General features: G+C 32.9%; 1 protein-coding gene across 1 annotated transcript in view; it reads right to left on the bottom strand.

The window, feature by feature from the left end:
• Positions 1 to 15,022, bottom strand: part of Dhc36C (Dynein heavy chain at 36C) — a 102,710-nt gene that overhangs the window by 73,900 nt on the left and 13,788 nt on the right. The window contains exons 8-22 of the mRNA XM_089242306.1: positions 12,876 to 13,059; positions 12,441 to 12,596; positions 11,995 to 12,156; positions 11,215 to 11,456; positions 10,999 to 11,077; positions 9,559 to 9,783; positions 9,115 to 9,398; positions 8,657 to 8,792; positions 7,892 to 8,155; positions 5,755 to 5,903; positions 5,015 to 5,146; positions 4,692 to 4,833; positions 2,162 to 2,268; positions 440 to 638; positions 186 to 326 (exon numbers count right to left, since the gene is read on the bottom strand). Coding sequence (XP_089098432.1) covers positions 186 to 326; positions 440 to 638; positions 2,162 to 2,268; positions 4,692 to 4,833; positions 5,015 to 5,146; positions 5,755 to 5,903; positions 7,892 to 8,155; positions 8,657 to 8,792; positions 9,115 to 9,398; positions 9,559 to 9,783; positions 10,999 to 11,077; positions 11,215 to 11,456; positions 11,995 to 12,156; positions 12,441 to 12,596; positions 12,876 to 13,059 — 2,602 coding nt within the window. The remainder of the gene's footprint in view (positions 1 to 185; positions 327 to 439; positions 639 to 2,161; positions 2,269 to 4,691; positions 4,834 to 5,014; positions 5,147 to 5,754; positions 5,904 to 7,891; positions 8,156 to 8,656; positions 8,793 to 9,114; positions 9,399 to 9,558; positions 9,784 to 10,998; positions 11,078 to 11,214; positions 11,457 to 11,994; positions 12,157 to 12,440; positions 12,597 to 12,875; positions 13,060 to 15,022) is intronic.

Below are 15,022 nucleotides of genomic sequence, written 5' to 3'. Positions count from 1 at the left end.
GGTAATAAAGAGGGGTCATAGATCACTCGTGGAATGTTTTAAATTTTTTTTATATAAGCCTTTAAAAAAAAGACGATATCCACATTGAAAAGTATCTTTCATTTTGTACCAAATGTGAAATCTGTGCGAGTAAAGAATTAATTGTGAAAACTTTGTGTCATACAGGATTTTAAAAAAATAGTTACATCTTTTCCTTTTTTTATAGAATCATGTACTTCAGCAGTCCAGTAACTTTGTGAAACACATAAAACTGCTTGTCCTGGCCAGTCTAACACCCATTGCTCTCTTGGTCTAGTAGCATATGATTCCAGGGCCAGTTGTATAACCTTCAAATGAAGAAAGAAATAGCTTATAATAAGAAGGTAAGATACTAAACTTACAAATGCACTTTTGAGGGCAATTCATATAAATATTTCAAAATGAATACTTGATTGCTTACCCTGTGTATGCTGGTTATCATATATGTTTCAAGCTCTATTAACCATTTTTCAACCTGCCCCCTAGCTTTATTTACGGATATAATGTTTGTTAGTTCAATTACTTCACCTTCACTACTTTCCATATGAGTTATATCAAGGTTCTCTAGAAATGTCAGTTTTGCTATGCCTTCAAAACACTTTTTCAGATGAGGCTGGACCCTATGGGAAAAAATTTATAAGCAGAATTTAATTTGTATGCAATCATATAAAATAGCAAAGACATCAAAAGTCAAGGAATCAAGATTCAGCGTATAAAGTATGAATAATAGAGAAATCAAACAAGATTGAATAACAAAAAAAAAATCTATTCAGAAACATTATTATCAAGACCTGGTTGTTGTTGATCTACAAAATAATAAAAAAATTGCTCAAAAACTTGAAGGGAAAAAAAAGCCCTAAATATTAAAAAAAAAAATTCCCTAAAACTGGCAAAAAATGCTATTAAAATAACAAAGCAAATTTCTTTGGAAGCTGACTACGTTTGAAAGTTAAAAGAAAAAAAATATTTTTTTTAAATCACATTTATTCTTGACATTAGATTTTATCAAAAATTGCAAATAGATTTTTTTCAAATAAACAATTTATAATTCAAGAGTTGGGTTAGGAAATCTATAAAAGACAAAATAGAAATTTTGGAGAATTACATTTTTGAGATAAATTTCGCTCAACGCCAACAGATATTGGGGATAGGCCTAGTTGGGAAAAAACATCTGATCTACTATATATGTATAGTAGTTATTCCTCTTCAATTTCCAAACTTTCAGATGTTCTTGTGAACATCAAAAATATTTTTACAGGCAATAAGTCTGCTTTTTTCATTATTTTTTCAAATTTCATAATAGCAAATTGGCCTATCCTACCTTTAGTACACCTGAAGAACTTCACTCACTATTTTCATAGCATAAATAAACTTTATACCTTTCTGCAAGGACTGAATAGTGGAAAACAGAACACACATGTTTGTACATTGTTTTTTAATATTTCCCAGGCAAAAAAAAGGCTGTAAAATCTTACTGCATGCAGCAATCTTACAGATCAATATCAATTAACATGAATTTGCAAATCTGAAAGTTTTCCCCGTAGTACATGCAAGTACTACCAAGGTCCTAATCAACCTGTTTATATGACGAAAAAAGAAGCCCTCTCTTCTCTCTCTTTCTTTCTTTCATAAATTTAACGAAAATTCCTTAAAGTCTCCACTTTCATTTATTATTTGGTGAAGTGGCCAGCATTTAGAATTTTTACTATAAATGTACATGGAACTGATGCTAAACTTTGTCTAGAGATAGAAGATACAAATGAAGTGATGAAAATTAATACATTTTTTGCTTAAAACATTTTTAGCCTATCTTTCATTTTGAAAAAAGTCTAAAAAGTAAAAAAAAATTCCTAAAAATGCCAAAAAATGCTCTGATCTTGAAACAATAAATTAAAAGTGGAAAATGTGTTAAAAATGACAAAACACAAATATCATCACCATACAGGCCTTGGTTATTATATTGTAAATTTTAAAGTAATAAATCAAAAATATTTTTAGCAGACAAACAAAACAAAATTTTAAAATTGATAATGAATAACAACAATGCTTAATTTGAAGTTTTGCTAATTTTGGCAAATAAGTTTTCCAAATCACTGAGAAGATTCGCCATAGTGATGTAAGTAACTTCAAAGATTGGACATACCTTTTTGGATCTTTGGTCTCTGATAATATTTCTAGCAGTTCATCATTGGATAGGAAAAAGAACCGAGGGAAAAATAGTCTTTTCTTTTCTAGATAATTATTCAAACCCTGAAACAAAGAATCAATTAGCACATGAATTTATCCATTACTTTAGCAAACGTATACACTGCGAAACATTTTATGCACAAAAAATTAATGATAATTAATATTAATGTACATCTCCATAAACAAATGCATTTCCAGTATAAAGGTTCTGAAATTATTCCAGAATCAATGTCTTGACTATGTTCAAAGCTATCCTCAAAATTATATTCTTACTACTATTCTGTTCACTACTACTACTAAACCACACATGCACCTCGTCCATATTCCTCTGCAAAATCTCTAACGAATTGGTACATGTTGGAATGTGTGTGTGCGTGTAGTGAAACGTGACGTGAAGTTTGTTTCTGTGTAATGTTTGTTATGTGTAGTGCTGCCATCTGCCACCAGTTTTTCTAACTATGAGTGAAGTGTATTGATTGAATAATTTATCGTTGTACGCCTGTTGCTCACTGTGGCAAGACTTTTACCATTCTGTTCACTGAGCAACTTGATAAGAAGTAAAAACCTACCAGAGACTCCAGATCAGCAAAATCATACAGTCGATCATGTGTTGGACATATCTCTTCCGTCCTCTGAAGATATGCTGAACTACAGTGTTTGCCAATATGCATCTAGATGCATGATTTACATCATTTTGATTGCATCAAAATTCAATTTGACATGCCCAAATTCCGGTAAGGAGTGAAATTACTCCTATATTTTAGGCAATTTTTTTAATAGAGATTCTGATAAAAAGAATACCCTTCATTTTAAAAAAGTACCTTTATAATTTTGAAGAGTGAAACTACTCCCCAAATATTATTTTTCCAGATAACACTGTTGAAATATAACTTAGGATTTTAAACTTTTTAACTGGCATTTCTGTTGGTTATACAGTAGTGTCTAAGAATTTTATGTGCTTCAGCTGAATTAAGATCTGCAGCGTGTAACATCAACAAACAGTGAAAACTTCCCGACTACCAATAAAAAAAATGATTGATACAATAAATCATGAGTTTAACTATGTGACTATAATTAGAGTTAAATTAGGCCTTAATTTGAAAAGTGAAACACGGGCTGGTTTTTTTCTTTACTCAGAAACTAATAAAATCATGCTGCTTCAAAGTATGAAGGCCAATGCAGTGATACTGTGGCTAATGAAGATAATTTATTTTTGAATTGCATTGGGGGGGGGGGTTAGTTTAGCACAATTTTCGATAGGTTTCTATGGAAAATTGTTCAATTCATCCCAGGAAACGTGCAAAATTCCAAAATAACTTTCAAAAAGCACTAAAAAGTATTATTAACCCTTTAACGAAATATTACACAATCCTTTAGCCACTGCTACCCTTTTTCAATCACAAAGAGTAAAGACATAAATACGACTGTGGCGGTTAAAGCACAGACCCACCCCCCCCCCCCCAGGGCTTATATATACACTGGCAGTTAAGGGGTTAAAAAATAGACAGAAGGCTGAGATAAAGAACTTCACAGCTGGATGAAGGAGAATTTAAAGAAAGATAAAAAACTGAACATTTTTATTTCACACTATGTACGATGTGCAGTCAGGTTTGTGAGACATAGTGAAAAAAAACCCAGTGTGTGAGGTGGTGGGCTATGTGATACACAGTCATCTCATTTCCCTTTCACACACATGCAAATGGGAAAGATAAGTTTTTACACTGTCCAATATTGTTTAGTTTGGTATTAAGAGTCTAACCAAATGCTATGAAAAGTCTAAGGTTTTTTTTTTTCTTTTTAAATGTATTTTTACTTAGCTTAATCATTCATTTTACATGAAATGAATCAATATCTTACTGAAAGAGAAAGACAAGCGCATATCTGGAAAGCAATTCCAAGATGGACATAAGTTAATCAAACTCGAGTGACAGTAACTCAATGGATTCATTTCAATCGGCATGAAAATTCAGCTCACGATACAGCTGTTTTATGTTCGCCAGAGACCCTGGCGTTCATTCATTCAGCTGTTTTATGTTAATGTGTGTGCATTTATATCAACTAAAATTTCCATTAGCTGAATCAATATTAATTATCCAAGAGATTAAAATGTAAAAAAAAAAAAACTCTGTAAGCTGAGTTTGTAAATAAAACTGTTACACATATATTGCTACATATGTATGTTGTGATAGTGTATTGGCAACAACTAACAAGCAATTCACATGCTGTTCGCTTCAAGTTGATTTGGTTCCTGCTGGCTATTTAAGTCTGTCACAATTTTCGATGACTGTTGTGTTTAACATAGTTCCGGAAAAAAACTTATTATGCTTTTGGTGTGGGTTCCAGTTCTCCTTTAGTCTGACCAGTATAACTATCCAGAGAAGTTTCATGTATAACATCAGAATAAATGTGGTGGAACAGTTAATAAGAAGAGATATCTTGAGTGATGAAATCTATTACAGTAACAGGAATACATCAAATGATATTACCTTCAAAATAAGATCTAGAAGTTCATTGGATTTCTGCAAACGATCAATAAGGTTTTCTATGTCTATCACCTTGAGGGCATGTTGATCAACTAAGGCTTCTTTCATAATTTCCCGCCATGTCTTATCCACTGTATTGAAACGACTACATAAAATAAAGTGCACTATTAATATGTATGGAAAGATGCTTGTAATAAAAAAATTCCATTGAAAATGAGTCAATTCATATTGATTCATCCATTTACAATCAGCAGAAAAAAATTTACTTACATAAAAATTTTCTTTACATACAAAAAAAACTTTTTCATGTGTTCATCAAAACCTACCGTCCTTCTTCAGGCATTTGTGCCATGATATCAGGGGAGCTAAATATTGGCTCCAAGTACAACCATGTTGCCTGGACTTTTACCCATTCATCAATTGTTTCTTGCAAGCGCATCAATGTCTTCTCCCAGTTCCTAAAGTAAGGGAATAAAAAAAAATTCATTTCTTTGAATTAAAAAAATGTCTTCATCAACAATCTCAGGATGGAAGGTAAACTTTTACAAAAAATATAATAAAACTCAAGTCAAAATAGAAAGGTATAACAGTTCAATCATTGCAATCATTGCCGTATACAAGGGGGGTTCTGTGTTCTAACCCCCTCCCCCAAGCCAGTGTTATTTTACAGGAAAAACTGAACCCCCCCCCTTCCAGAAGAAAAAAAAATTGAACCCCCCTCAAGAAAATTCTAAGTATGTTTATGCATTCAATCAATAACTTTTATTACAACCTCCATAACCGAAATACAATAACTTCTATGTGTGTAATCATCAGAGCAAGTGGACATTACAAAGAAATATCAATGACATATGTTGGTCTATCTGAATTATATCTATGAATATATCTATCTATATATACTATCTGAATTACCCTCTTATATTTTGATACTGTGATTTGATACTGTAGATTTTGATATAACCGGATTGACGATGGTCAAAATTAATTTAATGACTACTATACAATGGCTGAGGAAATTAATTTTAGAAATAAAAAATAAATGCATAATAATGCAAAGTGTACATACTTTACATCTTCCTCGAAAGGTTTTACAGAGGGCGATCCTCTCATAGTTTGAGTCTTGACGATGTGATCATCCAAAAGCACCTGTATATCATCGATTGCAGACAAAATATAGGTACCAGATTCTCGAAATGGAATGATGGAAAACAACACCTTCAATAAGGGGGGAAAATATCAAGCATATCAGTGAAATATTTAAAAATCATGCACAATAAATCTTTTCATAATCATACCATCTATAAAAATAAGTTTTTATATAATGATATCATGACTGTATTACAGTTTATCAAAAGTGTCTAATAGTTAATAACAAATGGTTTTAAGATATAGGAATAAAAACGCATGTTTTGGTATAGAGTTTGATGCATCTGAGAAAAATTTGCACCTCAAACTTATATAAAACTACAGTTGGCTCCCGTATTTGCAGCGGTTACATTCAGGGGGATGACTGCGAATACAGGAAATCCACAAATAACCGATACCATAGGTTTTTGTATATCTTGTTTATTAACATCATGAGAAAGAGCAGTGTGATGCAGAGATAAAAAGGAATGTAAAAGGATCTGCAGCGATTGTTGGAATATTTTCTGAAAGAACATTATGATTTCTGTTTGTGGTTTCTTCTTCATATCATCAAGTATGTCGGAGTACGTTGACAAGGCTTCCTCTACATGTGAAGAACGTAGAATAGAGGGATTTATATCATGAAAATAACCTGTTGCTGATGTGAGCTTGCGAAGCCCTTCCGTTATGTTACTTGTGGTGAGCTCGTCTTCTAATTTTTTATCTTGATCTTCTTGATCTGGTACCAATTCAGTTTCAGGACCAGCCAGCATTAATTCCTTCTCTGTCAATCCAGTATCAAAAGAACTTTGAATGACATGTATTCACTCTAAAGGTACCCCTTGACTTCCGGAATGAAATACCGTTTAAACCAGTGATTCCCAACGTGGGCGTTAATGCCCCCTGGGGGGGGGGGGCAATGGAATGTTCCAGGGGGCAGTAGAAGCTACGGGTATAACATAGTATCCTATGGGTTGGATTGCGTTGGGGAGCGTTTTTCTTTCTTTTCTGATTAAAATTTCTGAAGAAGGGGGCGATGGGACAGAAAAGGTTGGGAAACTATGGTTTAAACCAATCCAGGAAAAGTGTTTTCGTAGTCCAAGCCTTTTTATTGTTCATCCAAAATACTGAGAGCTCTGGTTTATCGTTTCCTTCAATGCTCACAGATTCGCAGATTTGAAAATGATGGTGGGCTTTGTCATGTACCCATACGCATTTGCACAAAACAACATAGTCACTCTATATCTTTACTTGCCTTATAACTAGGGGCTCACTTTTCTTCTTGGGTGATAAATGTTCTTTGCGGTATTTTCTTCCAAAATAGTGCAGTTTCATCAGCGTTAAACACCTGCTGAGGTGCAAAACCCTTCTCTTCAATAATTTTCTGTAGTCTTTGGAAATTTTCTAGCTGCATCCTGGTCAGTAACGACTTGATCGCCAGTGATTTTTAAATTGCATAATCCAAATCATTTCTTAAACCTATGAATAACCTTTACCCTCATAAAATTCTGATGAAATAGACGTTTCACCAGCCCTTTCCTTATAGAAGAGTAAAATTTTTCACCTTTTCTGTTATAATATTACAATAAATTGGAATAAATTTTTGTATCAGTCTTGTACCCACAAAAAACAGCATTTTCTGCACGAGAAACACATGGATCCCATATGCACAGCAAAGTTTCAACTGCCACAGGTGCAGCTACAGCCATGGCTGAACGAATTTCAGATTCCTTTTTCTTGACATATCTCACCGTAGATTCGTTGATTCCGTAACCACAGCAGGTATTGACTTACTTTTGCCAAGCATAGTTTTCGTCAATATATCCAAGTTTTCTTGTCAAGTTTTCACTTTTTTTTGTTTGTCTTTTCAAAGCATTATCAGTAGCACTAGAAGAATGAGCCATCCTAAACAACTCAAATTTTATAAACAAAACACGTGAATGACTATTGCTGAGTATTGTCAAAAAAAAAAAAAAAAATTCCCAATAAAGGAAAAAAATCCATGAATACGGCAGGGGGGGGGGGGGTACTGTATACAAGTGAGTCAACATAGATATTATGATTTAAAGTTAACTTACATCATCCCACTCGCCTATCATCTTGTCTAATGCTTTTTCTAGTTTGAATTCTTTGCTTGCAGATTCACTTATCGCTTCAAACTGAGAAACATATTCATTGAGGTTCAAATCGATGAGGTTTCCCAAAGTAGTATTTTCATCAGGACACAAGTGGTATCCAATAATAAGTGAAATTTGATCCCAGTGTCTTTCACGGAGACCTGGATTGCACAGTGTCTGCACGAGAGGGATTTGTTCTTTGAACTGCTCTATTGAATACTTTACCTGGAATGTGCAAGAAAAACATAACTGAAGACTGAGATTCTGAATGAAAAACTAAGAGAGGGAAAAGAGAATAAAGAATCTACAAAATAAAATTTTTGTTAAAATTAATGATTCCAATTAGTTCTACTCAGTTGTGATACTAATATTACTGAAATATTAGAGACACCTTCTGCAAAAAAGAAACACAAAAAATCAGTTGTTACTGTGAAAAATTGACTATTCAATGATGCTCAAGGTGATATCCTAGGAGTAATTTGTGCGATTATTTCTTAGAAATATTAAACCATCTTTTTAAGATATATAAGCTTACAATAATGAACACGAAAGTTGTCTGTAAGACAAAATTTTCCCATGGCGTCTAATTAAAATTAGTAATAAGTTATCATTACGATGAAATATTTGCTTATCAATACTTAAATTTTGTAGATAAAACTGCATCAATTCACCACATTTTTTATTGTGCAATATTTTCTTTAAGATATTCGAAAATGGCAAGCTCACATTTGCTGCAATTCTTCTTGGTTCAGGAACATCTCCAAATGATTTTTCTAACTTGTACACAGTTCTAAACAAGTTCATAACCTCACTTTCAACAAATTCTGGATCTACAGTATCCAGAGGTCCATTTACCCAATCCCTAAACAAGAGTGCAAAATTGAAAAAAAAAGAAAAGACAGATGTTACGACCATTAATTTAGACCTTATAGTCAAGCAAGCTAATAGTAAAACTTGGGTTATACAGATGTTCTGCCTAAACACAATGTTACTTCATTGAACTACAATACCCATAGCCATCTTCCCATATAGCTATTAGTGCGTAATGCTCATATTTTGAAGATTTAAGAACTGTACACACGAAATTATATAATTTTTTCAGTAGTGAAATTTCAATGAAATTTTAATTGAAATTAGACGATCGGTGCAATTTTAAATAAACATGATATATGCATTTTTCTCACTTGTGTTGATGATTGAACTGCACAGCAGAATCATAAAGTTGTAGATAAGGTCTTATATCATTCATCAACTTTGGTCTTAGAGGATAATTTGTCACTTCCCATCCATAAGCTTCTTCTTCCATGTTAAAAAGTTCAACAGTATCGGCACTAGCTGCAAGCCATTCATCAATTTCCTTAGCGATTTCAAGATATTTTTCTACCTGCGCTGCATCGCCTTGTTGAGCTAAATTTGCCACTTGTGCTGCATGCTCATCCAAGTCTTTTACAAATTGCTCCCTTCTTTTCTATAAAAAGAACCAAAATATAAAATTAAAAAGAAAGAAAAGAAATCAAGAAAGTAAACACCATAGTGTGCTCAAGTCAAAAAGCCTTATAAGAGAAATTTAGTGAAAAATAAAAGTTATGATTAAAATAAATTGAATCGAAATGAAATACTGTACATACTGTAAGAAAATCTTGATACTCTCTTTCTTTTTCTTTAGCCAGGTAGAGTTGTTGGCTTAGAATAGGCGGCATCTTTCTAAACCAATGATAAGGCTCCGTATTAATCTCCATGTTAGTCAAATCAAATGAAACGAGACCCGACAAATAATACAGCCTCTCATTGAGTAAATACAAGTCATTTTTCAGATTACCATGCAAAACATCTTTATAGTTTTGTGCAAACTCCTAAAATTAAAAAAAAAAAATTCAACAGAATGAGTTTTAATAAAGACATTTAAACTATATTGAAAATAAGGATGGTTTTTCATGCAGTGTAGAAAGACAAAAATTGTTTGTGCAACATGAAAATTATGTGGAATGTAGTGCTTATTTGAGCATTATTACTACATAAATCAGTGGACCATTAATTTATTGCTACAAGTACTTTTTGTAACAGCCCTAGTCTACTCTCATAAAGACAATTCCCCCCTTCTCGAAAGAGGTGGCTGTGTTGTAAATGGATATTTCATAGCACTTTTGATATTATGTTTCATGGGTGGAATGTATTCAGATGTTACTACTAGTTAACCATACATGCACCTCGTGCATATTCCTCTATGGAATTTCTAATGAATTGGTACATGCCGGAATGTGCATGTACGTGTTGTGAACCTAATGTGAATTTTGTTTCTGTGTAATGCTTGTTATATGTAGTGCTGTCATCTGCCATAAATTTTTTTAACCATGAGTGAACTGCAATGATTGAATAGTTGTACATTATAGGTCTGTTGTTCTCTGTGGCGAGACTTCTTAACGGGGAGATCGGCTTGCATTTGTGCCTCAAAATTGGGAACCACAGATAACCCACAAGTATTCAGATGCTGCCATATATCTCTTAAATCTGGCTATGAATACATATTATTGGGTGAGTATTTAAATGTTTTAAGGTCTGTTACTTGCTGTAGTGAGGTTTTTTTTTTGTTTTTTTTTTCAAAAGAAAGACCTACTCATGTTCGTGGCTTTTAGTAAGAAAACCATGGAATTTCTACTACTACTAAACTGCTTATGCACCTCGCAAACCTGAAGAATATTCTAATAAATTGGTGCATGCCTGAAAAGTCTGTATGTATATATGTGTGTATCATATGATCAATGTGGTGTTAACTGATGCAACAAGAAGGTGGTGCACCACACCAGTGATTCTTAACCTTTTAATTCGACTTCACCCACAGCCCCAATAAACTTTAATTTACACTTTCACAACTCTTAAAATAATTATGTGAATAATTATTCATGATGCACAATTAAGTTTGCACCCTTAAAATTGCTTTCACCCCGCTGGTTAAGAATCAATGAACTAGACTACAGCTAAGAGGAAAATCCAAAAAAAAGAAATTTTATTTGTAACTTTATGAACAGTTTTTCTTCGTTTGTAGAGATTCTAGAGTAGAATTTACTAACATTTGATTCAACCAGCTCTTTTGTATTTACAGGCACATATAACAGTCTATCAGATATGCTCTTGTATTCTGTAGAAATCCTAAAGTAAATAATAAAATATGATTTTATCAGTTATAGAAATAATTTTTTTGCAGACGTCCATAACGTTTTACATGAGAGTAATAAAGCATTCAACAATTTAAAGGGAAATAGAAATTCATTAGAAAAAATACATGCTTTTCCGTCAACTCAAAATGGTGCTTCTTGACAAAGTCAATCAATTTCTCTAAAAGAGTTTCAACATTTTCAGCCAGAGATTTGAAGAATTCTGTGCAATCAATCATGAAAATTCCTTGCTGAACAACTTGATCAGTCCGGAACACTAATTCTTGTCTTAAGCTTCTGAATTTTTCTATTTCAGCTACATATTCCTCAAAAGTGTGTTCCTGAGCTAGAAAGGCATCTAGATCATCCAATGCCTTAAAAAAGTAAACAAATAAAGCTTATTCAATCATTCAAGAAAAAATTACTAGTTTACTTTTCATGTAAAAATTGAAAAATATAAGACATTCATCCATATATTTCAAAATTCTTTGGGTTAATTTAAATTTATAATTTCAAGATTACTCTTTTGAATATATATATATTTATTTCTTTTCATAATTTATTTCAACTGATAACATCCAATTTTTTTGGCTTTTACATGTTTAAAAGGTTTATTTTAAGGCATCCACTGCTTCAACCAAAGACCTGTTTATACTACATAAATCAATGATGGCAATCAATAGATACATTTCATGGAAATCCTGTTCTGTAATACATGAGATTGGAACAACTAATAAAAAACATTAGTAAAAAAGAGTTGCACAGATAAAATCATATTAAAAATACATATATAAAATGCAAAGTTTTATTTGTGTACTTCTGTGTTGCAAGTAAATACCTTATCATGCTACTCTAATAAATAAGCTAGAATGCAAAAAAAAGAAGAAAAATCAAGTACAAACTGAAACTGACCTCAGTAGTTGAAAGAAAGGAATACTTCTGAAACTGTTCTATATAGGCTGTTGGAATCTTCCACTGATCTATCAAAAACTTTCTGGTTCTACTCACAAATCCTTCAAAAACTTCATCATCAATGAATGGGTTAAGAGAATGGTCCTCATTTTCTTTCGGTTTCTGTGAAAAATTAATAACCATATGTTCTGGATTATTTTTCTATGTAAAAAGGTTTTGAATTCTGAACAAGTTTATCATTTAAAAAGGTGAATGCAATTCTGAATTTCCAGCAAAAAAAAAAAGACCCTTAAAAAATTATGGCTGAAACACACACATGGCTGAACTAATTTACTCTACTCATAACAAGCATCTAACAATATTAAGACTAGTCATTAATGAAATGAAGTGCATAAAAAATCTAAATGTTTTGTTCCTTTTCTTAACTGAGTGTTTGGTTGAATTACCTCATACAAAGAACCTTCAATCCTTGGAACAAGTTTGACAGAATTTTTGATCAACTCAAATGCTTGCACGACAGTTTTTTCAATCATAGTGATTGGTGGTTCCAACCGAAAATTCCCAGCAGCGATTGCAAGTGTGGTCTTGAAAGATCCATAATCCTGCAGAAGAAAAACGTGGCACAAAATCAATAAAAAATGTGCAAGAATGCATATAATAGTAATTTTATACTTCTGACTACTGCAGCTGGTAGTGGAAATTAAAACTCTTACAAAATAAAAGCAAACATTTTTTTTTTCCTAAACAAATTTTTTTAATTAAAACTTAAATGATGGAAATTTTTAATCTCTATTCAAAATTTTAATAGAAATTTTATACTTTTTCTAAAATAATTGTGAATTTTAATTCATAGAAAGATTGAGTTTGATAAATAAACTTACCAACATGTTCAGTATAAATGATTCATATTCTTTCAAAGATGCAAGACATAATGTCTGCAGCTGATCAGACATAACAGTTGCAAAACAATTGTAGAAACTAGTTGTAAAGGATTTCTTTGGATTATTAGGAAAATATTTCTTTTTTATACCTATTGCCATAGATTTTTGAACTAAAGGGTACCAACTGGAAAGAAAAAAAAAATTATAACTAAATATAGGTTCCCAAATATTAAGAGAGAAATGAAATCACACAGCTTTCAGAACTTTACAGCAAACTCTTAGATGAAAATATCTTTTTTTTAGAAATAACAAAAAATATACACTCATTTGCAAAAAAAAAAAATCATGTAAAAAAGAAAGAATAGTTGAATTGCTATGAAATTGGAAAGCAGCTATATTACATGCAGTTAAGTGAATGTCTGTGTTTAGAAAAAATCTTGAAAATATTCTTGCCCCTAGAGGGCTTGAAAAATTTTCTCTCGTTGCTCTTCCAAACATCCTCAGAGACTGTTTTCGTGAATTGCACCTCTGTTTTTGCTTGATTGCTGAAGATGCCTTTAAGATAGATTCAAGAACCTTTTACACAACTGCAGAACTTTGAACGAGATGACATCATTGGATTAAGCCAAGCCGGATGAACAAATTGACATTTTGCCCTCAACTTGATCGTTCTGACCAAACTGTTGGAAGATTCTCTGGGAGCAGTGCATATGTGAAGGCACGTACATGTGTCAAACATACTCTGGGTACCTTAGGTTGCTCAACAGTGGAGAGGATCACTTCATCTGTAGGCAAACCAGAGCAGCACCAATGATGCCTGAACCAACCATTCAATCTCAGATGCCCTACATGCCAAGGAACCTTGCATCACACCGGATCATTTCTATACAGTTATCAAAAGAAGGTTTGTTCTCACAGCACCCATTAAATTCTTGGCATCCTCATTCACAGAGGTACCAGGAGCTCAACAACTGAAGACTGGTATCATATCGTCTTCAGCAATGAATTCTGATGAATCTGTTTGACATCTAATGACAGTCATGTTCGACAATGGCACCCTAGTGATCAGCGGAGAAATGGTGCTTATTCTTTGGAAGAAGCATATTGGCCCAACTGCTGGTGTGATGTTCTGGGGAGCTATCCATTATGAAAGATGGTCACCTCTAGTCATGATGCAGGGAACCATAATTTTTCAACGGCACATCAAGGAAATCTTGCAGTCACATATTTTACTTCCCATAGTAGGGCTTTCAGCAGGCATTTTTCAGCATGGTAATGTTCGCCCACATACGACAAGAGTTTCTCACGAATGTCTACATCAAGTTGAGACCCTTACTTGGTCGATTTACTCACCTGATGTATAGCCAATTGATTACATATGGGGGTAGCTGGGATGACGACTTCTTCCAACTAAAAGCATACAAAAACTAGAGATGCAGTTGCAAAAAACATGAACAACTCTACCTTAAACCACCGTACTCAGCCTATATGCATCAATTTCAGACTGTAGCTTTTTTTCTATCTGAACTATAGGCGGCCCAAAAAAGTAATGTTATTTTTGGTATCACTGCCCTGTTCTCCACTATACATGATCGTTTTGTCCTGATAATGTAATCATTTACATATTTTACTATGACAATTACACACACCAAGTTTCGTTCAAATTCGAAGTTTTCTTCTTGGTGCATGATTTTTTTTGCAAATGACTATGTAAAGCATACTCCTTTGCATGCACAATACATGAATACATATTTTGCATTTATTACTTGAGAATTAATTTTTAGCATGATAACTATTGGTTTTGATATTGCATCAACATCATTGTGTGTTCCATACCCCCTACTGCAGAAATTTAGCAAAGTAGGTGACAACATAGAAATGCTTTTCTTTCTGTCACCTTAAAAATCCCTATGTTCTTGTTCCACATGTTAATAATGTAAAGTTTTATCCTGTATACCCGAGTTCAGTATATAATGAGCTTCCAGATATAATGAATGAAATTTTCAGTCCCATCCCTCACACTTTTATTAGATATGATGCAAAATAAATTTTAGGTATCTAGAATTTCACTACAATGACAGTTTGAAAGTATCATTAGATAAGTTCAACCCATTTCTGCCAGATATCAGGTCAATCCAAGATTTATA

Source organism: Pholcus phalangioides, unplaced genomic scaffold (assembly GCF_987345545.1).
Source record: "Pholcus phalangioides strain wild (caught in Gottingen) unplaced genomic scaffold, Ppha-v1.0 ptg000015l_1, whole genome shotgun sequence".
Taxonomy (NCBI): domain Eukaryota; kingdom Metazoa; phylum Arthropoda; class Arachnida; order Araneae; family Pholcidae; genus Pholcus; species Pholcus phalangioides.
The sequence above is the reverse complement of the archived record's forward strand: the minus strand, read 5'-3'. Positions and strand labels throughout refer to the sequence as shown.